Source organism: Sclerotinia sclerotiorum, genomic scaffold, assembly GCF_000146945.2.
Source record: "Sclerotinia sclerotiorum 1980 UF-70 scaffold_5 genomic scaffold, whole genome shotgun sequence".
Classification (NCBI taxonomy): Eukaryota; Fungi; Ascomycota; class Leotiomycetes; order Helotiales; family Sclerotiniaceae; genus Sclerotinia; species Sclerotinia sclerotiorum.
The window spans coordinates 554,638-578,966 of NW_001820831.1; the positions used below are offsets into that span (position 1 = coordinate 554,638).

The 24,329-nt window shown below is 41.3% G+C and overlaps 9 protein-coding genes across 9 annotated transcripts; 3 read left to right on the forward strand and 6 right to left on the reverse strand.

Annotated features, from left to right (window-relative positions):
- Positions 1-151: 151 nt before the first annotated feature.
- On the forward strand, positions 152-427 carry SS1G_04197 (predicted protein; the record flags this gene model as incomplete). Its single annotated transcript, XM_001594340.1, has 1 exon — positions 152-427. The coding sequence occupies one exon, from the start codon at positions 152-154 to the stop codon at positions 425-427; it is 276 nt and encodes a 91-aa protein (XP_001594390.1).
- A 798-nt stretch (positions 428-1,225) lies between these two features.
- On the reverse strand, positions 1,226-1,716 carry SS1G_04198 (predicted protein; the record flags this gene model as incomplete). The annotated part of the gene is made up of 3 exons (XM_001594341.1): positions 1,226-1,278; positions 1,379-1,394; positions 1,597-1,716. The coding sequence occupies 3 exons, from the start codon at positions 1,714-1,716 to the stop codon at positions 1,226-1,228; spliced, it is 189 nt and encodes a 62-aa protein (XP_001594391.1).
- Positions 1,717-2,873: 1,157 nt separating this feature from the next.
- On the reverse strand, positions 2,874-4,094 carry SS1G_04199 (hypothetical protein; the record flags this gene model as incomplete). The annotated part of the gene is made up of 2 exons (XM_001594342.1): positions 2,874-3,372; positions 3,628-4,094. 2 exons carry the CDS (start codon positions 4,092-4,094, stop codon positions 2,874-2,876), a joined length of 966 nt encoding a protein of 321 aa, XP_001594392.1.
- Positions 4,095-5,334: 1,240 nt separating this feature from the next.
- Positions 5,335-7,846, reverse strand: SS1G_04200 (hypothetical protein; the record flags this gene model as incomplete). Its single annotated transcript, XM_001594343.1, has 4 exons — positions 5,335-5,827; positions 5,904-7,122; positions 7,172-7,701; positions 7,764-7,846. 4 exons carry the CDS (start codon positions 7,844-7,846, stop codon positions 5,335-5,337), a joined length of 2,325 nt encoding a protein of 774 aa, XP_001594393.1.
- Positions 7,847-9,208: 1,362 nt separating this feature from the next.
- SS1G_04201 (predicted protein) lies at positions 9,209-9,313 on the reverse strand (the record flags this gene model as incomplete). Its single annotated transcript, XM_001594344.1, has 1 exon — positions 9,209-9,313. One exon carries the CDS (start codon positions 9,311-9,313, stop codon positions 9,209-9,211), a length of 105 nt encoding a protein of 34 aa, XP_001594394.1.
- A 3,189-nt stretch (positions 9,314-12,502) lies between these two features.
- On the reverse strand, positions 12,503-17,046 carry SS1G_04202 (hypothetical protein; the record flags this gene model as incomplete). The annotated part of the gene is made up of 3 exons (XM_001594345.1): positions 12,503-15,754; positions 15,802-16,462; positions 16,511-17,046. The coding sequence occupies 3 exons, from the start codon at positions 17,044-17,046 to the stop codon at positions 12,503-12,505; spliced, it is 4,449 nt and encodes a 1,482-aa protein (XP_001594395.1).
- A 562-nt stretch (positions 17,047-17,608) lies between these two features.
- On the forward strand, positions 17,609-18,263 carry SS1G_04203 (predicted protein; the record flags this gene model as incomplete). Its single annotated transcript, XM_001594346.1, has 2 exons — positions 17,609-17,731; positions 18,222-18,263. 2 exons carry the CDS (start codon positions 17,609-17,611, stop codon positions 18,261-18,263), a joined length of 165 nt encoding a protein of 54 aa, XP_001594396.1.
- Positions 18,264-19,368: 1,105 nt separating this feature from the next.
- SS1G_04204 (hypothetical protein) lies at positions 19,369-21,933 on the forward strand (the record flags this gene model as incomplete). The annotated part of the gene is made up of 7 exons (XM_001594347.1): positions 19,369-19,658; positions 19,709-20,328; positions 20,381-20,679; positions 20,728-20,991; positions 21,054-21,132; positions 21,304-21,801; positions 21,920-21,933. 7 exons carry the CDS (start codon positions 19,369-19,371, stop codon positions 21,931-21,933), a joined length of 2,064 nt encoding a protein of 687 aa, XP_001594397.1.
- A 253-nt stretch (positions 21,934-22,186) lies between these two features.
- Positions 22,187-23,590, reverse strand: SS1G_04205 (hypothetical protein; the record flags this gene model as incomplete). Its single annotated transcript, XM_001594348.1, has 4 exons — positions 22,187-23,077; positions 23,135-23,241; positions 23,469-23,514; positions 23,570-23,590. The coding sequence occupies 4 exons, from the start codon at positions 23,588-23,590 to the stop codon at positions 22,187-22,189; spliced, it is 1,065 nt and encodes a 354-aa protein (XP_001594398.1).
- Between the last annotated feature and the right edge of the window lie 739 nt (positions 23,591-24,329).

The window sequence follows — 24,329 nt, forward strand, 5'->3', positions numbered from 1 at the left end:
CATCAGTATACCCAGTAATTGGCTCTAAAATCACTCTTATATTGCGTCAAGATATATGGAGATTTTTCCCTGCGATCACTACAAGGATAGGAATCCAAATTCTTGGAAAATTCGTACGGGAACTTTAGCGAGCGAAATCGATAGATTTTGCATGTATTGGGTTGCTGGGGGTTCGGTGGCTGGGGGTTCGGTTGCTGGGGGTTCGGTTGCTGGGGGTTCGGTTGCTGGGGGTTCGGTTGCTGGGGGTTCGGTTGCTGGGGGTTCGGTTGCTGAGAGTTCGGTTACTGATAATGTGAAGAAGGCTGCGATTAATGTAGTAGCAAAATGCAATACCGAATTATCCGAGGAAGAACAATTAGCTATATTCCATTTGGAAAAATTTTGGGGAAGAAGGCACAGAACATTATGTGTGAGCAATTCAATATAGCTAGCAAGATAGCTCCAGTCTGCGAGATTTGTCCACGGCCGCATACAAATTTTGTCGACGAACTAGCTTATTGATCTTCGAGAGGCCAATGGGGAACAAATAACCGAGATAAACATGCATTTTTGAAATACCTGGTACAGGGAAATCATATAACCAGGTTTTTATCTGATCAGGGTTAAAGAATTAGAGATGTAGATCTAGATGGAATATATCAAAACCTAAATGAGGAGCGAAGGGATTGTTGGGTTGCAGAGGAGCGGAGAACTATATTAGAAAAGAAAGTTACATCATACCTTTCGTCACTCTAGTAATTTGGGAGGGGGGGAGATAAATTATCTTTGATGATCAGAGGAAGTATTCAGGGAGATGCAAAAATCTGGACATCGGTCTCAATCAGTATTTCAGTACTTTGACTGCACTCCTACCTGTATCATTTACCATAAATATGCAATTTACAAAAAGGGAAAGTGTGTGAAATGACTAGGGGCATAGATAATATGAGAAGGAGTTGAAGGCGTGTACAATAAAGTGGGAGCCGAGGGCTCCGGACATAAGCATTTTTCTCTATCACATCCCTCAATTGTCATCAATATTGATCCTAGCTTCATGCACTTTCCATCCTTTAGCCCCTTCATTTTATCCGAGATCAGCTGTGGAGTAGTCGTGCAGTAGTAAGTCTTAGTAAGAAAGAAGAAAGAAAGAAGAGAGCTTCACCTGTATTATAAAAAGGATTAGATGGAATGTTAGAATTAGTTGGCAGAAAATTCGGATCTCATCACACTGATTCATATATTATGCTCAATAGAAGCTTAAATCCAGATTTATCTCTGCACCTCTCAAATTTCTCATCACTGTAGCATTCTAGTATATAGATTCGAGAAGACTCGAATGTCACATAAAGTGATTGGTTATACAAGCGTTCAGATGAAGATAGATTATACAATAACTTACGTTCTTTCTCGCATGACTATATCGAGTCCAATTTATTAATGTTCGTAATATAAGTTAGAACGGTAATTAACTACAGATTTTATATAAAAAGTAACAACTTTCTTCAACTTCACTTATCATCCCATATAGCAGTTATTCAGGAAAACAACCAAAATCATTAATCGGAGGATATCTTACTCTAATTGAAATGACAAATTAAGAAAGGCAGCTTTTCTTACCTGTATCTTTCTATTTTTGTTGCCCCTGACAAGATTAAGCGAGATGATCATTTGGTGGTAATATATAGTAACACTTTTCGCATGGGGTCTCTCCCCATGCCCAGCATCGCGCTGCTCCATTCTAGCCTCTGAAATTGCTGTTTAAGGATCGAGTCGTACTTTCTATCTCTTGTCTGTGAATTATCAGTATGGAAGATTAAATAGAGTAATACCAGCGTGGTGAATTCAGATGAGAACGTTGGATGGCGATATTAACTGGTGAAGAAGGCAACGATAAGCGTTGGTGGTTCTAGCGGCCATATAATTTGATTACTCTATATATCAAATATGATCCTGCCCGAGTTTCATTTCCTCTATCTAGTGAATCCTAGCACAATTGTTGAGCTCCGTGAGCCACAATTACGAAGTCTTATCTGAAATCTATGACTATACAACTATGACTCGCCAATTAGCGTGGTAAGATGTTTCCCTAGTCATCAAGATTTCTTTTAAAATGGATTATTCATATTGTATGGAAATTACATTCCCTTATTTTAAACATTTTATCTTCCGAAACCTGGAACCCTCACACCTCTCTCCACAATCCTCAAACTGCGAAATCCTTCTCATATCTTCATCACCTCGGTTATACACAATGTGTCAGCTTTTTAAAAGGACATTATTTTGCGGACATCCCGCTCGTCGATCATGTTGGATCCCTTCCACACCCGAACAATGCCAAACAGCTACAGATGCCGCCGTCTATATCAACGGCATGCTGCAGCGATGTTCCGGTCGCAATCTTAAAATAGCTACACAGCTTGTGCGTGGCTTTTGTCACGTAACGACTTGTAGTACAAAGGTTTTCAGACTATATAATTGGACGTGCTGTTCATGCAGCAGCGTGACTTCTACTGGGACGCTTACTTGTGCATGTGGTCACGCTTCTTGTTTCAAGTGCGAGGTTTAACTACACGGAGATCCTTTTCTACCAAATTGTGTAAGTTTTCTTTGAATTCTAGCGAATATCAGCTAATGGGGTTTTAGTGTTCTAGGCACTGATGGAGTGGATGGAATTGGAATGGGATTAACTGCAAAATGAGGCGGGGCGGAATGAAATGAAATGAAATGAAATTGAGAGGTTACTTGAAGGATCGGGGGATCAATCCAATACGGAATCTGTTTGACGCTCAAAACTTACCACTTAAAATAAATTATCACGGGAATATTATATGTGAAGATAAACTTGAACTTCATTTGCAAATGTAAACTTCCAATGCTGTTATCCTTACAAAGGCTTACTCATTCTTTCCAAAACCAATACAATGAGTAGACTTATTATCATATTTAGCCAACCATTCCTTAATCCTCTCTACCCCTTGCAAGTCCCCTTTCTGACTCTCCCTATTGTTCTCATCAACCCAGCCTGGTGTATAGCTACCCTCCAAGTCAATAAGCCATAATTGATCATTTTGATCAATCAACAAATTACTTGGCTTGGCATCGCCCCATACCAAACCCGCAGAATGCAATTCCCCAACGATGCTTTCAAGCTCGGTAGCCCAACGACATTGATGCTCGTTGTCAGACTGAGGCGCTATTTCTTCGAGTGTGCCCTTGTTGTCAATATAGTAGACCAGCATGCCTACTAAGCGCTTCAGATCAAAGTTCGGATCTGCATATTGCTCATCCGTCCAATCCTGAAAACAACCATCCCTTCCCCATTTTTTATACAAATCCTCCTTCGAAGGACGAGGCCAATGCTGCAATACTTCGCGATCATCATCAATAATAACACTATGCAAGCGACAGACATGTATATCAGAATGAAGCTTCTTCGCATTAATGGCAGCTGAAATTTGTATGTGTATCCATGGTTTTTCCTCAGTGACTGTCGATAAAGGTGATAACCATGCAGGAAACTCTTTATAATAGCATATCGTATTATCGTCAGCAATAACTTTGGTTGGACCTCGAAGGTAGGGATGTTCTTCCAGATTTGATGAAGTTGGTAAAAGTCGAATTTGTTGTGAAGTCAAAGATTTCACTGACTTCAACCAATGTCCCCAAATCGAGATATGTTGACCGATAGGCACTCTTGATTGTCGTGGTAGTTCGCCTTTGAAATTTGGTTGAACGGCAGTGCTACTTTGAGTTGTTGCTATAGCTTCGAGAATCAAAATCGGTAAATAAAGATAATCGGATAAATAATCGTATGAAGGTGGTGGATTTGGAGCTAATTTGATCATAAGCTCTTCGAATGGTTGTCTGAGACGATGAATCTCCTCTAAGGCCCTTTCGGCATCTAGATTATCTCCAAGTTCACATATTTTCATAAGAGTAAGGGAATCTTGAAATTGTTTTAAAAGATATGGTGAAAGAGATAGATCATGTAATCGATACTGGATTTGGAAATGTGCACCAAAACAACGTACGTGAAATTTGATAAGTTCGTCGTCATCATCACTTGCCTCGATGGTAGACCACTGAAAGGATTCGAAAAAAAATCTTTGCGCCATAATTATTGGGTAAATTTTCAGGAAGCTGATGGACAACAATGAGTTGAGGTCCAACGATATTTTTATGCATCTTTTATCTGTGCAACCATGTCTCGCATATGCTGTCAAGCCAAGGCGGGCACGCGGTAGACTGCAGATCCGAAGCTTCAATATGATACATTTCAGGTCATAGATCAATTGAACCGCAAACGCATCGCTGGACAGGAATACAATCTGTATAATCCCTCTTTTCTTTACCTTGAAGAAATATTCGACCTATACATCATGAAGCCTTCTCATGTTTCACGGAGCCCTAATTCCTTCGAATATAGGTCTCAACAACGGCCCCTCGTCAGCACAACCTGATCTATTGGAGAGGTATGATTTAGCCACTTTCCGATCATACCACGCTCAGCAAGAGGAAATTTGCAGTCATCAAACAGGGCACTAATGCGACTACATTACCCGGTTTTGCTGTAGAACGGAAGGGGCCTGGAAAGGATCATACGCAAGCGGCTATACAAGCGGCGTACGATGGTGTAGTAATCGATCGTGGTAGAAACGACGAGCTTTCTTCACTTGGTAGTTCTGTTCCCAAAAAACATGCCAATGTTGCTATCTTCACTTTAATATTAAATATATATACTCATCATTCTACTTTTGAGGGAACAACTACCGAGTATCATCAAATATTGGTCAGAAAGGTTATGCTTAGGAGGCTGCAGGTCATGGGTCTCCCACAGACGGTTCAGGTAATTGCGTGTAATTTTTCAGTATTAAATACCCTTTTTTTTCTTTCATTTATTTTCTTCGATATTTATAGATTACGCTTTCTCGTTGACAATATCTGCGACTCGGGTTGTACCACTTAATATGAATATACGTAGGATATGAAGAGCATAATGGCTGTAAACCTCGACCTCCATCATTCACCAGCTCCAATCTCCTTGAATTGTAGTTCGAATACCTTCGCATCAACAATCACCAATCTAATTTCAAAGAAAAAATCAGCCATTCAAAGTTCATATTACTAAACTCTCCAACGAAAATTAGTGATCAGCGAATGTAAGAATTGATCAAAGTATCTAAACCAAAAATCTAGATGAAAAAAGCCATCACAAAAAGATATGTATCCATTCCACCCCACCCATATCAAAAGCCGAAGCCAGTCTAGTTGGCAGTAACCAAAGGTCATCCTAACATATAAATCCAAACCATCGAAGAAGCAACCTCCCTAAATAACGCCCTCTAACCACCCTTTTCATCCCGCGGCCGTCTCACTCGCTGGACTCGGCACCCTCTCCCCATCCCCATCCCAATCACTCGGCTCACTCCCCAACACAAACTCCATCACACCACCATTCTCAAAAACATCACTCCACGTCACCCAATTCTTATCCCACAACACACCATTAACCTTCAAACTCTGCACATAAATATCATTATCCCCATTTCCATCACCACCGGTGCTAGTTATCGTTAACTTTTTCCGATCATATGGTGCGGAGTCACTGGGTCCGAGATCTATGGTTGTAGATTCGAACCAGGGGGATGTGATGAGGAAATTTGGGGTTGCGGTTATGGGGTAGAGACCGAGTATGTTCCATATGAGCCATGTTTGCATGGCGCCTGCGTCGGAGTTACCGGGGAGGCCAGACGGAGAGAGATTGTAAGTTTTGGCTACTTTACGGGATTGATAGGTTGAGCGGGATTGGTTGTTGATGAAGTTGTAGAGGTAGGGGACATTGAATGTACTGGGTTGTGTTAGTTTCTCGGTAAGATTCTTTTTTGTGGCCCAAATGAGTGAATAAAGAAAATGGGAAGACATACACCTCATTTGTACCATCGAAAATAATACCTTGCGGATCATTGGGATTGGCTCCAACTGTGAACATAGTATCCAATCTATCATAGAACGTAGCATCTCCTCCCATGTATTCAATAATAGTATCCATATCATGAATATCACCCCAAGAATAATGCCACGAACTTCCCTCATAAAATGGATCACCCCAATAGCCATCATTGAGTAAAGGATTCACAGGCACAAAAGGCGTCGAAGAATTAGGCGCTGTGCGAGGAACCACAAACCCTGAATACCCAATGGATGTCAAATTGTGATTCCAGTGATTTCTCCAGTTTCGCGAACGAGCAAGATATTTCGCCGCGTCGTCTGTTTTTCCCAATCCACTAGCTACCTGATAGAGTGAGAAATCGTTGTATGCGTAATCGACGGCTCGAGAACCGGCACGACTATATGTAGGCGTGATGTAACCATATTTTTTCCAGTCGGGTAATGCACCTCTTCCTTCCTTTGTTGACGAATCAGGGGCCATTGGGTCAGGCGGGACTGTGTTGTTTGGTTGAACTTCGGCATCTTTTACCATGGCTGCGTAGCCATCGTTCCAATTAATTTGTCCTCTTACACCTTTCACATAGGCATCGGCTAGAACATTGTCTGCATTAGAACCACCTTGAGTTCGACCATTGTAGTTAGAAGATCGAGCATCTGGCATGTAACCATCATGACGCCAGATATCAATCAAAGAACGAATGTACTCCTCGTAAGCTGTTGGTTGAAGAACGTGAAAAAGAGCTGTACTGCAACGAAATAAATCCCAAAGAGTGAATATATCTTGATAGTATGGTTCAGTGGAAGTCCATTTTGGATTTTCTCCTGTTTGGTTCGTCGGAAGAAGATTCATGAAGTACATGGAGGTATATAATAATCCAAGATTTGTGGAATTGGTAGAAGTAGTTGTAATCCTTGATAGAACTTGGTTGTTCCAGACAGACTTAGTGTCTGACACGACAGTTGAAAATATGGTATCATGTGGGATCTCATTGTTGACATTCTGACATGCCTTTTCCTTGGAGATCCAAGAAATTCCAACACGTGAGGCGACTGCAGTTGTATTGAAGGTATAAAGTCCACCAACGGCAGTATCCAGATTGGCTGCTGTGGCAGACTTACTGGGCTGAAGAACACTACCAGCACCAGTATTTGTGTAGACATTTGAAGCCGAAGGTGTTACGTTAAAATAACCGCCTTGATACATCAGTGTGAATCAGGAATCGTACGATACTTAAACACTTACATGAATATATCGTCCAATCAGGGGATCTATTCCATCCGTTATTGTATACTCCCGATGCCTCATAATGTCCATCTGGAAATATTTGGAAACTGCCTCCGTCATACCCTTGACCCAAACCTTGACCTCTGAACGAAGGGAGCACATGGCTCACATCGATCAAGATTTTGTTGGCAGTGCTTGTAGTTGGGAACGTGTATTGATACAATCCAGCATGTGAAGTAGCAGCAAGCTCGACGACAACGTTGTCACTTGTCTGGGCCCGATAGTAGCCCACAGAACCTTGGTCTGGGACTGCTCTGCCGACAGTTATACCTGACAAAGGGTTTGTGATTGTCCCTACTAGAGGTAGTTGAGCAACCGTTCCATATTTTGGTGCCCCTCCAGTGCCTTGCTCATGCATCAGACTGAAGCCAGAGAAATTCCCATTGGGAAGATAGCCAGAGTACGAATCTGTGCCCTGGATAAGGAGATCCGGACCAAGTTTGACCATTCCCCAAGGTCGAGCGACACCAGGGAAATCATTACCACCACTTTGTGTTCCAGTACTTATGTTGTTAGATACTAATCACATCGAAAGGTTCAATATACTTACAACACATTCACATATTGTGAATAATCTGCTTGGGCTTGGACGAAGTCCAATATGAAAAGCGGAAAGGCCCATACCAAATTCATGATTCGAGAATTCGCTATGGGTAGCTTGAGAGAATGAATTACTAAATGGCTCTTATGAGGGACTTTATAGAAGCCAAAAAGTCTAGGGTTCTATGACGGAAAGGATAGGATTCCGTAGTAGTTGCCTAGATAGGGCATGTTTGAAAGGCTAGATTTGTTTTGGCGCATGAGTGAAATAAGAATATGAGACCACATCCTTCCACGGGGAAGATCATACCGTCTGAACTCAGGCAATCTGGACATAGTAAACCCTTCTGAAATCAGGATATTTATTATCTCCTATTTCCGAGTAAGAGAATTCGTCAAAGTGGATTCACAATTTTCAAGTTGGCAATCCACTTCAATCATTGATCCAATCATATACTTATAACCTTATTCTCATAATAGAAAAGTGTGTTCCGTATTACTTGAGTTTAGACGGTGGCAATCAATGATGCAGTACGACTCAAAATCTCTACTAGAATTTGTGAATATTAAAAGAGAGGCGATTCGAAGTGAAGTCACTGGGACCGTGCAACTCATACACATAGGAAGAACATGCCAAGAACATCCTGTATTTAAAATAATCAAGATCTCATTCAAAACTGCCGAAGTACTTGCACCCTAGGGTGGTGATCATCTCCTCTATCCACTAACATCGTCACTTGATAGTCCATAGTATAGTGATTCACTAAGAGTCCGAGTCTTATGAACCTCAATATGTACTGTTGAGCCACACGTGCGAAAGACGTGAGACCTTATTGTAGTATTGGCGTATGTTCTCCTGATCCTAGAGTCCAATGGACTGCATGGGAAGTTGTGGGGTTCATCGGATAAAGTATCTTTTTCCGATGTAACACTATCCAACCACGACAACAAAAAGAACCTCATGGTGTTTTGAAAACAATCACAGGTGAGAAGGTATGTATGGAACACTGCAGAGACATGCATAAAATCAATCTTTTGTGATATATTACGGCCCGGAGCCAAGAATCAACTATGATCCTCAAGTCATAAGGTAATGAGATGGTGGATAATTAAGAAATGTTGAATGTAACATCTCAACACTTTGGTTAAATGCAAGTTGAGATTTTCGGATTTTCAGGGGTTGGGCTTCTGACAGCCGTAATGCTTTTGCGGTGTATTGAGTTAAGAATGTTAGTTGAAGCACTTGAAGTTTATCTATCGGCTTGGAGTACAAACATGAAGATATCAACGGGATGGAGAATTAATTGTAAGTAGTTGAAAATTAGTGAAAATTCTACCGGCATTCGCAATCTAGCTTGTATAGTGCGCTGACTCAGCACGAATCTACAGGGTGGCTGCTCCGTGTACTAAAATTTAAAATAGATAAGTGATGCACAAGCCGCTCTTCAGGCAGTGTCAACCCTTATAATATCTCGACCCACCAGTGACCGAAGCTCTCAAATTCTTTGCTGCCAAAGTCAGAGCACTTGAGGATAGCCGATGTTCTAACTCTCTGGGCATAATCCTCAAGTACACAAGCCACAGTGCGAAAGTCTTCTCCAATTAATTTCCGAAACTATGATCTTTATGATGGACGTATGTGCATCTTGGCTAGGACAAAACCAAGGACAACACTGTTGCCCACAACGTCATTTGGCTGCTCAAAGTAGACTGCTAGTACTGATATCAAAACCCTATCTTTAAATAATAAAGGAGGATTCTAGGAGCTTTGAAACCGGGAACACATGAAACTACCACCCACTATATGTCATCTCGCAGAGTCTACTCTAAATTGAGAACCTTATCGCAGTTAAGGTTGCCGTGGAAATGCGGGACGGGCCGCTTCATAGAAGATTACCTCGGCGTTGAGTTCTTCAAGTAGAGAAAATATGATAAAAGTGGAATCATTAATACTACTATTAGACCAGCATGCCCTAATAGACAATAGAGCCGGTACTACTTATATTTATATATCCTTGAAAACTACCCTTATTATATATCCGGCCAATCATAATAAGTCTTCGTAAACCTTAATTTTAAATTTGATTTATTGATTTCTTTTATTTGATTTTTTTTTATATCAGATCAATAATTTCTTAATAAAAGAAATCTTTATTTAGTTATAATTTTGTTACGACGGGCTACACAACTACCAAGACACGTGATCACTGGTGATCATTAAGGATCACTAAGGATCACGATATAGATGATCACTGGTGATCATGAAGGATCACCAGTAATCGTAGAAGCATGAAGGACTATATAATCAAGATGGATTTCCTTTGTATAGAGCTTCGTGCTGAAGATTAATCATTTAGTATACTCTACTATTAATTATGAATTGCATTATTATCATTACTTTAAATCTTTGCTTAACGTTTAATTATAAATTATCTCAAAAACCTAGAGCACTTCCACATGATCTAGACGGCAAACCTCGTAACATAATTTTTAAATTTCAATTCTTTTTAATTTTCAAATTACTTTATGTGACCAAAAGGGTGTTTATAGACCAGCAATTGTATTTAACTTAGAATCTACAGGTGAAGAGCACCTGTAGATGGGGATAGCTACTCTATATACACACAAATGAATGGCCTAGCCGCAATGGCTAGGCAAAAAGAAGTCATATTTATTCCTCCAATGATCTTACTTTACCGATAACCATTGATACCTAGTACTTGTCCGGATCTGATCCTCAGGTCACCTAAATCGCATACTAATCTTGAGTAATCGTATCATGTGTGGACATGGTTAATGTACCTGAGGTTTCTTATATAATAAAGGTGGGAGGAAAGCAGGGATTTCCGTCACACTTTATTATATTTTAAACTCTTTATAACAGATATAAAAGATTATCAAATCAATTAACTAAGACAAAGTAAAAATAAGATTTATATAACTTATTAACAGAAATGACCTTACACAGAGAATAGTAGGAAGTTGATAGAGTTAGAACTGAGGTTATATTGGTCTTGAATATAAATCTGTGACGGAAATCCCTGCTTTCCCTCCCAACTTTATTATATAAGAAACCTCAGGTACATTAAACCATGTCCACACATGATACGATTACTCGAGATTAGTATGCGATTTAGGTGACCTGAGGATCAGATCCGGACAAGTACTAGGTATCAATGGTTATCGGTAAAGTAAGATCATTGGAGGAATAAATATGACTTCTTTTTGCCTAGCCATTGCGGCTAGGCTATTCATTTGTGTATATATAGAGTAGCTATCCCCATCTACAGGTGCTCTTCACCTGTAGATTCTAAGTTAAATACAATTGCTGGTCTATAAACACCCTTTTGGTCACAAAATCATATATTATTTAAGCTCTATGGAAGTGCGAAGCTCTCCTATAGAGAGCTTCTGAATCTAGTCCTAATAGGACTAGTGCCCAATGCCCTGTGCACGTGCTACGCAGGAGCCATTCACTTTAATATAACTTTTAAAATTTCAGCAAATAAGAGATTTTAAATTATTATATTAAATATTAAATTAAGATATAGAATTTATATTTCTTAAATTAAATAGAAATAGATTTTAAACTATTTATAAAGTTTATAAAGATTATAAATTGAAAACTTGTATAAATGTTATGTTACGTGACGGTTGTTATCCCACTAGTGGCTCACGTGCACTAGCCCTGTATATAAAGACCTTCTTACTTAGAATCTTCTTAGTTCTTTAGTTTTAGATTCTAAGTAATTGAATTGACTCCGTTTACGACTTTTCCGTCACATGTTACGAGGTTTGCCGTCTAGATCATGTGGAAGTGCTCTAGGCTTTCGAGATAGTTTATAACTAAGTGTCAAACAGGGACTTAAAGTAATGACAATAATGCAATTTGTAACTAATAATAGAGTATACTAAATGATTGATCTTGAGCATAAAGCTCTATACAAAGGAAATCCATCTTGATTATATAGACCTTCATGCCTATTGTTCCTTCAGTCCCTTCGATCCCTTCGGTAAAGGGGTCGAAGGGATCGAAGGGATCACATGACTTCGTACATGGTCATATGATACGAGGCCAGAAGCCGTCGTAACAATAAAGTCTGAAGAATCGAAGATTATCTCTATATAGATCACCAGAAAAAAATAATAAAAGTGGATATTATTAATCCTACCATTAGATCAGTATACCTAATAGGCAATAGAGCTAGTACTTGTAGTTATATACCTCTGAAAAATACCCTTACTACAAACAGCCATCGTCGCCTATTGGCGATGCGGAGGGAATACCGAGTTGAGCAGTTCCGGAAATCTTAATTTGCTTGGAATAGAAACTTGTTGTTTGCGCTATAACAGCTAGTTCTGGGTGAAAGAACGTCTAGAAGTGTACAGCTTTTCTATCCCTGTGCGAATACATGCCCTTGAATTTCTCGTTTCTATGTGAAGGACATTGCGGATTAGCTTTTCCTATTCGTGTGTTCTAAGTGCTACTCTGTTGTAGTATCGCGATATCCGGTCTACTGAGTTGGTTCAAGAGATTTAAATGGCGGCATGGTTAAGTACATGCATTTGCTTTATTCAATTTGTGTTTAAATCCTCTTATTTATAATAGATTGTCCCATGGAGCATTTTATGCACTAGATGCGCGTTTAATCATTTTAGCAGAAAATGTGATGAAGTTATAAGCAAAAATATGTAAGACTAAATATAAAAGCTCGTGGAGACTGTAAACGATAGTAAGTGACGAGCATCTCAAGGCTTTTGTCGCCGCAGCCACGTATCTCTCCTTCTTCCACTTCTAACCGGTACATCCCTTTCTCTCTGAATCTCCACATCCTCATATCCAGGGATACTGATACCAAGTCCGCTCCCCACATTAGCATCACCAGGAACGCTACTGCTACCCTCCCCGATATCATTATCTTCTTCAACCATAACATTGTTCCCTGATTCATCACCAACCAACGCCCCGAACTTCCCACCGACCTTATTCTTCAACTCCTCAAAACCACCACTTTCAACAATCTTTCCATCCTCCATAACCACAATACGTTTAGCTATCTTCATCATCCCAACCGTATGACTAACAACCACCGTAGTCATTCCTTCTCTCTTCTTTAATCTCTGCACCGCCTCTCTTATCACCTCTGCACTACCACCATCCAGCCCACTAGTGGCTTCATCCAAAATCAACAACTTTGGTTTTCTAACCAGCGCCCTCGCTATTACAATCCTCTGCGCTTGCCCACCTGATAGTTCCTGTCCTCCATCCCCTACTATCGTGTTATAACTTTGAGGAAGCGAGATAATAAATTCATTGATCCCAGCGTCTTTTGCAGCTGCAATAGCTGATGAAATATTAGCACATGAGGAAGATTCTGGGAGACCATAGATGATATTGTGAAGAATAGTGGCTGGAAAAAGAATTGGTGTTTGTGGAACGAGAGAGATGAAGGCTCGGAGAGATGGGATGTGACAATTCGTGACTGGAATACGGTTGAATGTTAATGGCGGGGGTAATGAAGCATCAGGTGGATAGAGACCAATTAGCATAGCAGCTATTGTGGATTTTCCAGAGCCAGATGGTCCGACAAGTGCGGTTGTTGAATTGGGGCCGATGGACAGAGAAATAGATGATAAAGTTTGTGTTTCGGGACAAGCGGGATATGTAAATGAGAGGCGGTTAAATTTGATTGGAAAGATGGTTGAAAGTCGTTCTGTTCCTTTATTTTCATGAGAAGAAGATGAATCGAGATTAGCCAATTCGAGCATCTGTGTAGCTGTAACACGAGAAGAATTGATTTGTGGTATCATGGCCAGCATGTTGGTACTGTTAGAAATACCGAAGAGTAAAAGATTAACCGTCTGGAGTGCAGTGGCAATACTAATCTCCCTTTTGGTGATGAGGACAGTGGCGTAGTAGAAGATGGTGGCAGTGATGAAGAAGGACATTGCGTCTGTCAATCCCCAAAGCAATCCCGAATAATTCGCTCGTATCAGTCCAACTTTATATAGCTCTTCGGTAGATTTAGTTTGTTTGGATTGGAAATATGTTTCCAAAGTAAATGCCCGTACGACTTTAATATTGGAGAAAGTTTCCGAGAATATTCCGGTGGTCATTTCCGATGCGTAGTTGCACTTGTTTTCCCATTTTCCACTCACTCGATTGAAGGTTTTGGTGACAGCGAATATAACAGGTCCACAAGCCATAGAGACTAATGTAAGTTTCCAAGTATTCACGAACGCCCATATAATTGAAATCAATAGCATAAAAAGTGCCGTAAAAACGATGCCAGCAAAGCGGCCGACGAGGTTGCGCATTTCCTCGGAATTCCTGTCCAAAATTTCGTTTAGCCGACCTGGAGTATTTCTGGGCTCTTCGAACCAGGATTTTGGCTGAGCAAGAATCTTCTTCAATGCTTCTACTCGTAGAGCACTCACCCAGGCTTGTCCGGCACACTCTAGGGCATAATGCGAGCAAAAGCGTGCCACACCATCAGTTATTGCAACACCGACCAAAGAAAGTGACCACTTTAGAGCGTTTAAGCTCCGATTCTCCGTTTGGTAAAATGTGTTGAGAAGGTTGGTGTATAGGATCGCGAATACTGGTGTCGATGCCGCCACAATGAATGCCGCGATAAATCCGCCCAAGAGGGTTACACGTTCCCTTTTATTTAGCATTGGCCAAACAGTCTTTAATATCTTGGTCAAAGAATCAGGTTTGATATGTTTCGTTTCTCCGTTTGGTTTAGGCTCGTCGGTATTTTCTGCGGAGTCGTCGGAACATTCCAGTAGAGAATCTATTGTGGTGATTTGAGAGTCCCGATTCGTCTTGCATGATGCTAAGCTAATAGGTCGTTGAATTGAGGATTGCCTTTTGAATTTCTCTTTCCCCGTGGAATGTTCTAAGATGGAGTCGAACCTCGACTCTTGATATCTTGGCGGGGCCGCAGAATATATAGGCGACGTATTACCCGGCACTTCGAAATTTTGAAACCTGGAGGTAGGTCTCTGAAATTCATCAAATCTTGAACGCGGTCTATCCACTCTTGATCCCCAAGTATCTTTTGAGCGCAAGTCATTGATATAGGATATCGAAGCATATCCGAGAGACAATCGCCTATTTGACATATCCAAAGAGCGATGATTTCCCGCATTTGGACCGTATAGTGTAGACATGGTGGACAAATGAGGTGTCAATTCTTGAACAAATTCTTCAAAACCCCCAGTTACTGGTGTTCCAGGGTCCGAATTCCTCCTCATGTCAGAAAAGTCTATGGGTTGTTCCAAAGGCGGTTCAGGAAGAAGCGAAAAGGTTGCAAAGGTACCATTGGCTTTAGCAGAGAGTTTTCTTCGGTATCCTTCCTGGACAACCCTACTTTCTTCCATAACGTAAACATAGTCATCGTCTGAAATTTGTGAGATGTCATGAGTCACAATGATTGTCGTTTTCCCTTTCCGCCATTCTCGAATATTATCCATGATCTTGAGTCTGTTTGTGAGATCAAGAGCGCTTGTTCCTTCGTCCAGAATTAAGATTGGTGCATCGCGCAGTCTGGCTCTAGCCAATGCGACACGCTGTCTTTGCCCACCACTCAGTTGTCTCCCTTTCGAACCGATCATAGTATCAATACCATCAGGAAGATCAGCAATTACTTGCTCTAAACTGGCTGCGGAACAGGCATTCATGATATTGACTTCGTTAGTTGCTCCTTCCTTGCCGAATTCTATGTTCTTTCTAACTGTTTCGTTGAAGACGACACTTTGCTGTAGAACAAGCGTGATATTTTGCCTCAGCCAATCAGTGTCGAGATCCTGTATACGATGGCCATCTATGGAGATACTGCCATCATCAGGCTCATAGAATTTGAGTAACAAGTTTCCCAATGTACTTTTGCCGGAACCACTTTTGCCAACCACAAACGTAGTTTCTCCTGCGGGGAAGAAGAAAGTCGTTTGGGTAAGGGCATTTTGTTGTCGATTCGAAGGATATGCAAAAGTAACCTTGCTTTGGTTAGCTTGGACAATTGATCGTGCCTACTTTAACTCACATCGTTGACTTCGATATCACCACTACAAACTCTCGGTGCTTTTAATTCTTCTGTTTGTTTTGCAGTCCCTCCTCTATACACTTGGTTCATGATGGACTTGAGAGTGGCACCCGCAGACATTCCTTTTGCCAGGACAAGCCATTGCGGTAAAACAACTTCTATAGCCATCATCCCGGTCAGACAAGAATAGAAAGTCGTAAGAACCTTTCCAGCATCAAGCCCATCGTCGACTAAAGTAATACCATACCCAAAGCCTTGAACAAAAATTACTATCATGACAAACTTCGTAATTCCAAACTGAATTGCATTTGACCTGGCTTGAATCAGGTAATAAACGGTAGATCTTTTGATTGCCAGAAAATATTGCCATACTTCCTGGTCTTGCCCATTGAATGATTTGACAGTATCGATAGCTGTGATGGCAGTGTTGGTGAATTTCGATGCTTGCGACAGTTCTCTTTTCTGTGCTTCGATGGCAGGGCCCATCTTCCTAGAGATGCGATAGAGTATTCCACCAGCGATAGGAAATGTCGCTATAATTACCAGCGTTAGATTCCATGAGTAATAGAAGGCGGTCCCAAGCGCTGCAGTGGCGCTTGCTGTCTCGAACAAAAGAAATCCAAGAGGTTGAGATGTAGATAATTGAAGCTCTCGAATTTGACTATTCCCAAAATTAGTGTTTGCCTTGTTCGAGAATTGATGTATTTACGTTTCAATTCGAATCAATAACGATCCGATACCATCTTTACGTAAATCAAACCACTCCAAGTCCTTCTCCAACATGCCAGCAAACATTTTCTCGCGGACGCTTCTCGCTTGAAGTTCTCCAAATATCATCCACGAGCACAGAAATAGTCCCTCAAATAACCATACCGCGCCGCCAAGTACGGATATAGCTATGCACCATTTCGAGACTCGATGTAAGGTCTCTTGTGCTGTGATGTTACCGCTTCCAAATTGGGTAAGAGCACTAAAGATGTTTCCATAGAAGATTGCTGATATCGGTTTCAAAACACCGCTCACAATTGCGAAAATAATACATATGACTATGTTGAATGTGTGCTTCTTCATCGTGAATGTGAATAAAGATTTGAAAGATGATTTGATTTCTTCGTCAGCTTGGCAATTGTTGACGTTTTGCAGTTCAATGGATGAGCCTTGATCTTCATCTGCAATAGGAATGCGCGAGGTGGAATGGCCGTGTTTTTTGTGGCTCTTCGAGCCTTTACCCTTCAATACTGTCATTGAAAAAATTATGTGTGCAATGAATGATTTAGAAAACATTGAGAAAATTTGTACAGCAAGAAGACAATTTATTAAATAAAATTTCGACTATAGATTTCTACACTCTTGGATAGTAATCGGAGGTACAAGACCTTGAGTCGAAGCTTGATTGTGGTGCTTCCCCTTAGTATTGTTCGTTAAGCGAAGAGTGAAGAACAATATGGACATCAATGAAAAAGATGGCCTTTGAAAAAGGCATTGTTCTAGGAGCAATTCACTGCTTCTTTCCTCAAATTCAAACAATAATAAAGTCTAGACAACGTATATTAAGAAAAGATTTGTTGAAATATGAATGACGTAGCATGTTTCAACACTGGCACAAACGAAAGTGACTTGATCCCGTAGAAGTGATTTTTATTAAACAAAGCAAAATGAGCGTTCAAAAAAGAAAGATACTGCAATCATGTAGGACGAAATGCAAAATTATCAGATGTAATGATGGTCCATGGCTGGCAGAATTACCCCTTCGAAGCTGCTTTAGCAACACCAGTATGATAACTGAGGTCAGTTTTCAATGTCAAAAATGGCGATCATTAATCTTCGTCGACCAACTGATTCTCCAATGTGTGTCGTGAAATTGCGGAACACTGCGATGCAGTGGCATGATCGGCATGAGTACATTTCCGCCATGAGCTTTCTGGAGGAGGTTTGTCAATTAATGTCGGTAGCTCTAGCTTCTCCGTATCCCTTTCATCGACCTTTATTATAAGTCTAAAAACTGGGTGGCACTTTTATGCTTTCGCATGTCCAGATAGAGAAGAGCCAATGAAATTTTTGGCTTTTTATTGAAGTTCCATGATTGGAGAACAAACATATTATTGTGCGAGCAGGAGCATGAAAATGCGATTGTTTCCACTTTCACATTTTCTCGGCTTTTCTTAAGATACATCAAAGTCTTGGTCGTATTATTCCCGATGCCCATCACTTGATGGAAGATCAATTCTTTGCGACCATCTCGAGCTATCAAAGGCTTGACCTCTCTTATTTGATCTGTACTAAATTAAGCTATGCTGCACTAAAGTTCTCCGTTTGAGAAGAACATCTCATACCTAGTCATAGACTTCCAAGCCTAAGTATATATTCAATCAAGATATTTGAGAGGAAGAGTTGACCTGTAGTTCCTGATTAATTGGTAGAGAACGGTTTGGACTGGTCGTCGCCAGATCGCGCATGCTTAAATTCATGTACAGACAGAGTGAAGGTCACGAGATCCAAATCTTACCGAGGCTTTATATACGCACAGCTCAGATATCTATTTCTACTCTCGCCTCAAGTTTATTCTCACCTCAATTTCATTCTTATCTTATGCCTCTACGATGACTTTCTATGAGATATGATAACACTTCAAATTGAAATATGAAAGATGCTTCCAAATAGTCTGGTAAAACGTATTTCGATATAGCCCGCAATCAGGTGTTTCACTTGAAATAAGCTCATGTGAATGTCACGTTTTCATTATTTCGCCGTTGTCTTCGTGCCAGTACTTTTAAGGTTCCACACATCGGTAGGGTTACAGACTTACAGTACGTCTATTTCAACACCCTATCAACTAAATTCTATTACGCTAAAAATATATAGTTGTGTAGCTGAGTGATGCGAATTCGTTATACGCGACCATTTCAGCCTGATAACTCGCCCCCATTCTTGTTTGAAATGAGGGGTACCTTGACAAGAGATATCGGCATCTATCAATCATGTGCAAATTGCAATACGAAAATGCCGAGAGGGTTAATATGTTCGCAGCTAGTTGCAGTCGGTTAGAGGTTAAATCAACGACCTGCCATATCTAACTGTATGCAATTCCAAAATAGGTCCTTTAGCTCCCTTTCCAACAAGATCCGAGCTAAATCCTGAAGTATTGATTCCCCGCATTATCTATTGGACATGCATCTATATACATAGAAGCGACTTGAGTACTTTGTCACAATCCTTCCCCAGATTCAAACAAGATTATAGGTTGCGCAGAAGATTGTCAGGGGGGGTGATCGGCTGATGATACCAAAGGAGTAATTGATCACCGATACTCTCGTTACAATGAAGTGCAAGCGATGCTATTATGCTTGAAATGTTGTTATGATAAACTACTTCATCGGTACAAATGTCCGTTATCTTCTTCAATCAGATATTTTATGCAAGGTCAAAAGATGGCAAGTGTAACCATGATTGAACCACGCGAGCCACACCAAAATGAATGTTATTTCTGGGTGATTTATTATCTTCCTGCTACCATCTTTCTACTTGTCTTTCTTTTCTTATTGTACTTTCGTTCCTTGGTTATTGATCATGTCGAGGTTTGAATACTCAGGAGTCCTGGCGGACGAAAAAGTGGAAGATGAGCGACCAGAGGTTCCTCGCCGAAGGTCTCTAGCAAGTGCAATATTCTATGCATTCGCGGGACTTTTTTTGTTTACTGCATTTACCGCATTGGTTGTGAAACTTTCAAATATCGGAGGTGTTCAGCCAAGCAACGAGGCTCCCAACATCAATTCCGACTGGGCATCTGAACATGAACATGAAACACGAGCAACAGGTGACCAGTACCTCATAGGGGTCGGCAAGGCTGATATCACGGGGTAAGACCTAAGTACATCTCCTAATACACTTGCTTTACTGACATCGATAGTCCTGTTGTCGAAATAAACTTTATGGGCTATGCCAGTCTTCCCCAAGTTGGAACAGGACTTCGTCAACGAATTTTCTCCAGAGCTTTCATTGTCGGAGATGTTAACAACCCTTCCAACCGGTTCATTTATCTGGTTCTCGACACAGCATCTGGAGATACTGCAATTAGATATGGAATACTCGAAGGTGTAGCAGCCCTAGGTTCAGCATATTCAATCTACGGACAACATAACATTGCCGTCACAGGAACACATCAGCATTCTGGTCCTGGAGCATACTACAACTATCTTTTACCACAAATAACTTCACTAGGTTTTGATAAGCAAAGCTATCAAGCAATTGTAGACGGCGCCGTTCTCTCAATTAAGAGAGCACATGAGTCGCTCACTACGGGATATTTAAGTACTGCCGATACAAATATCACGGATGCAAATATTAATCGCAGCCTCTATGCATATCTTGCCAACCCTGCAGCGGAGAGGGCACTATATCCAGATAATGTTGATAAGACAATGAGTATGCTCCGATTCCAACGAGCTTCGGATGGATTGAACATTGGTGTCTTGACATGGTTCAGTGTCCATGGTACTTCCATGTTGGAGAATAATACACATGTCACTGGTTAGTTCTCCATGTACCCTGCTGACAAAAACACATTCTAATTATAAATCAGGTGACAACAAAGGAGTTGCAGCTTATCTATTCGAGAAAGCAGCCTTAAACGACCCCAAAGCTGCTCCAGGTTTCGTAGCCGGTTTCTCCCAATCAAGCGTTGGAGATAGTTCACCAAACGTTCTCGGCGCCTGGTGTGACGACGGCTCTGGTCAACAATGCACATTAGAAAACAGCACCTGTGCTGGTAAATCCGAAACATGTCATGGTCGAGGTCCAGCTTTCCAAGCCTTAGATTTAGGAGTTACAAGTTGTTACATTATCGGTCAAAGACAATACGACGCTGCTCAAGCTCTCTACGTAAGTCATCTTTCCCTTTCGTCGAAAGCAAATTGCTGATTTGTATAGAACTCGTTGGATTCGGTTGGTACACCACTCGTGGATGGAAGTGTCAAATCTTTCCACTTCTTTCAGGATATGCAGTACTACGATTTCCCGCTTGCGAATGGATCGATTGCTCAAACTTGTCCTGCGGCTTTAGGATATTCGTTTGCGGCTGGTACTACTGATGGGCCGGGAGTATTCGATTTCACACAGAATGATCCAGGTGCACCCAATGATCCTCTTTGGAGTCTGGTATCTGGTCTTCTTAGGGTGCCGACCGCTCAACAGGTATGTTGTTTTTAATTCTATAGTTTTGTTTGTTGTAGGATACTAGTATTAATGTCTCTTAGGTTGCTTGCCAATACCCAAAGCCCGTCCTTCTAGATGTTGGTGAGATGTCTTCTCCTTATGCTTGGACTCCTAATATTGGTACGTCGTTCCTTATTTTTTCTCAACCAACATCCATCTCCCATACCATATCCCCTCCCAATCCACCTCTATATATCACTCCATTCTCGTTCCATCCCATCATTTACTCTTCCAATCAAAGCTCTTCCTTTCCCATCCCCCAAAACCCACCCAACTAACCACCACCCACAGTCGACATGCAACTCCTCCGAGTCGGCCAACTAATAATCATCATCTCCCCCTCCGAAGCGACAACCATGTCCGGCCGCCGCTGGAAATCCGCCATCTCCACCGCCGCCAGCACCTCCAAAATCACTACCACAACCCCCAAAGTCGTACTCGGCGGTCCAGCAAACACATACGCGCACTATCTCGCCACACCCGAAGAATACACCGTCCAACGCTACGAAGGCGCATCGACCCTCTTCGGCCAACACGAACTAGACGCCTATATCCACCTGACCACCTCCGCCATCGGCTACCTCTCAGCATCCAATACCAGCCAACCAGCCCCGGGACCCAGTCCCCCTAATAACGTCAATGCGAGTTTAAGTTTCATAACGGGTGTAGTATACGATAGTGGATCTTTCGGAAATGTATCCGTGCAACCAGCGTCAGCGTATAAGATAGGCGCGGTGGTAAACACGACGTTTGTGGGAGCGAATCCGCGGAATAATTTAAGACTTGAGGGTACGTTTACGGCGGTGGAACAGTTGGGGGGTGATGGGACGTGGGCGACGGTTAGAGATGATTGGGATTGGTCTTTGGTGTATACGTGGACGAGGGTGAACGGGTTGACGGGGACGAGTAATGTGGTTGTGAGTTGGGAGACGGGGACCGCGGATCGGACGAAGCCTGGGACGTATAGGATTAGATATAATGGGGATTCGAAGAATGCTTTGGGGAAGATTAGTTCGTTTACGGGCGTTAGTAATAAATTTACTTTGAGTTGAGGGGTTGAATGATGGAACTGAAGATATCGTGGAGTGGAGAGTTTGAATGGAATGCGAAATGATTGACATGAGAGGATGAAAAATGAGGAAACTGTTTCTTTATATTCAATATTTTTGATGATTTATACTTCTACTATCTTATCATCGTCCGAATCTGATGCAGGGTCTTCTGCATCCTGTGATGCCCAACTTCCTGCAACACCATTTGACTGTGATGAGAATGGCTTTGGAGATGAAGAAGGCTTGTCAGATCTTCTGGCCAAGGTTTTCATGCCGGAGTCTACTTTCTCTTCCCCCTCTTCATCCCGCATCAAAACCTGTACCAGTCTCTCACAAGCCTCTCTCATTTCATCATGATCAATCTTCAAATGTAATTCCCTTATTATTGGGTATACCTTGATCTCCCTCATTATATCTCTCCCCTCTCTTGTCGTTGTGAGTAGCATCAATGTTTCCACATGGGTTTGCATGATAGTCGGATCGCTGTCTCTCTCTTTATCTGGTGGTAATAATTGTAGATCTGGTAACATTGCCATAGTATCCTCCTCGTCAAATTCCTCACTTCCCATGATAGGTAGCAGTAAATATGGTAATATATTGATCTCATCCTCTGACAGGAACAAGGGGTGTGATTCTATTTCGAACGCAACATTTTTTATCGTCGACGCAACACCTTTTCGACGAATATCTGATTTATGTTCGGTGAAAACCGTCATTTTCGTGAGAGGTACAACTCCATCGTATTCCTGTTTTGTTAGGAAGTATTTCCTTCCTTCTTCGTGCTTGGCTAGATCTGCAAATAAATATGCGAGGTAGTCATAGTCGGCTTCTGTATTGTATGTTCCATCTGCACCCTTCACGAAAAGATCCATCAATTGATCAATCGCGCGATTGTTCGAAGTTAATTCTTTCGGCGCAGGACGTTCGAGGGTTATAATCTGCTTGAAGTCGTCCCATTTTGCAAGATTCGCCAGCAACATAGCAATGAAGTTTGCATTTGGTTCCTTGGGGTTCTGGAGTAGAAGCGCTGTTAGATATTGTCGAGTTGGAGACTAAGGAGACTGACATACTGTTAATTTGCCCAGTAATGTATTGATAAATTCCTTATCACTCGCAAGATATTCCAAAACGTCCTTGTCTGTCGACAAGTTTATAAGAATTGTAATCGCATCTTTGGCTATTTGCTGTGCAGGCGTCAGTCGAACCTTCACTGATGAAGATGTTTTATGAGGTTACAGTCGTACTTTGTAGTCGCGGACCAGTAACTTCAGGTCCTTTACTGGCAAAAGCTCATTTGTCTTGAATATTGAAGGCTGCGACAACGAATATGGTATCAAATTCTCGACAGCTATCGTGACGCAATCAGTCAAAAGTTTTGCGATGATTTGAACATTCTGAACATACCGATCGTTCGCACTTGAGTGTTGCCATGGGATATGAAATCGACAAGCTATGATAGTAGTTAGTAAGAACAGTTATGGTAATAAAAGTAACTGAGGTTTTACCTCTTCTAATTCAGTCGGCATGTTGTATTGTTCTTTCGGGTTTTCGAGTGATAGATAATAATGATGATGCCTGTGACGAAATTCTTCAAAATTATTTTTGGAGGGGTAAAATGAAAGCCCACTTTTCTGCCGCTATCTCCTCACCGCTTGCTTTTTTAGTCAGAAAAGTTTACTTCCGGCGAGCGTCTTTTTATGTTACGAGGTTTGCCGTCTGGATCACGTGGAAGTGCTCTAGGCTCTCGAGGTGGTTTATAACTAGGCGTCAAGCAGGGACTTAAGTAATGACAATGATGCAATTCGTAACTAATAGTAGAGTATACTAAATGATTGGTCTTGAGCACGAGGCTCTACAAGAAGGAATTCATACTGAATATATAGATCCTTGTAATTCTTGGATCACTCAGGATCACTGATGATCCAAGGTGATCCAGCATACCTGTTCGTATGCTCTGATGATGCGTGTATATGAGTTTTTAGGGTGACCGAAATCTCATATTAAATTGAGCGAATCGTAACAGATTTACATATGGCCCAAACTTACGAAAACAAGTCAGCTGTTACCATCGTAACATTTTAATTCTATTTAAAAAAATGAAAGATACTCAGATAATCTTTGTAGTCTCGGTTATATTGCCTATTCTGTCTGAATTTTCTATTTTGACTAGGAATTTATTATCTTTAATGTTAAAGTGAATGGTTCCTGCGTACCACGTGCACAGGGCACTAGTCCTATTAGGACTAGATTGAGAAGCTCTCTGTA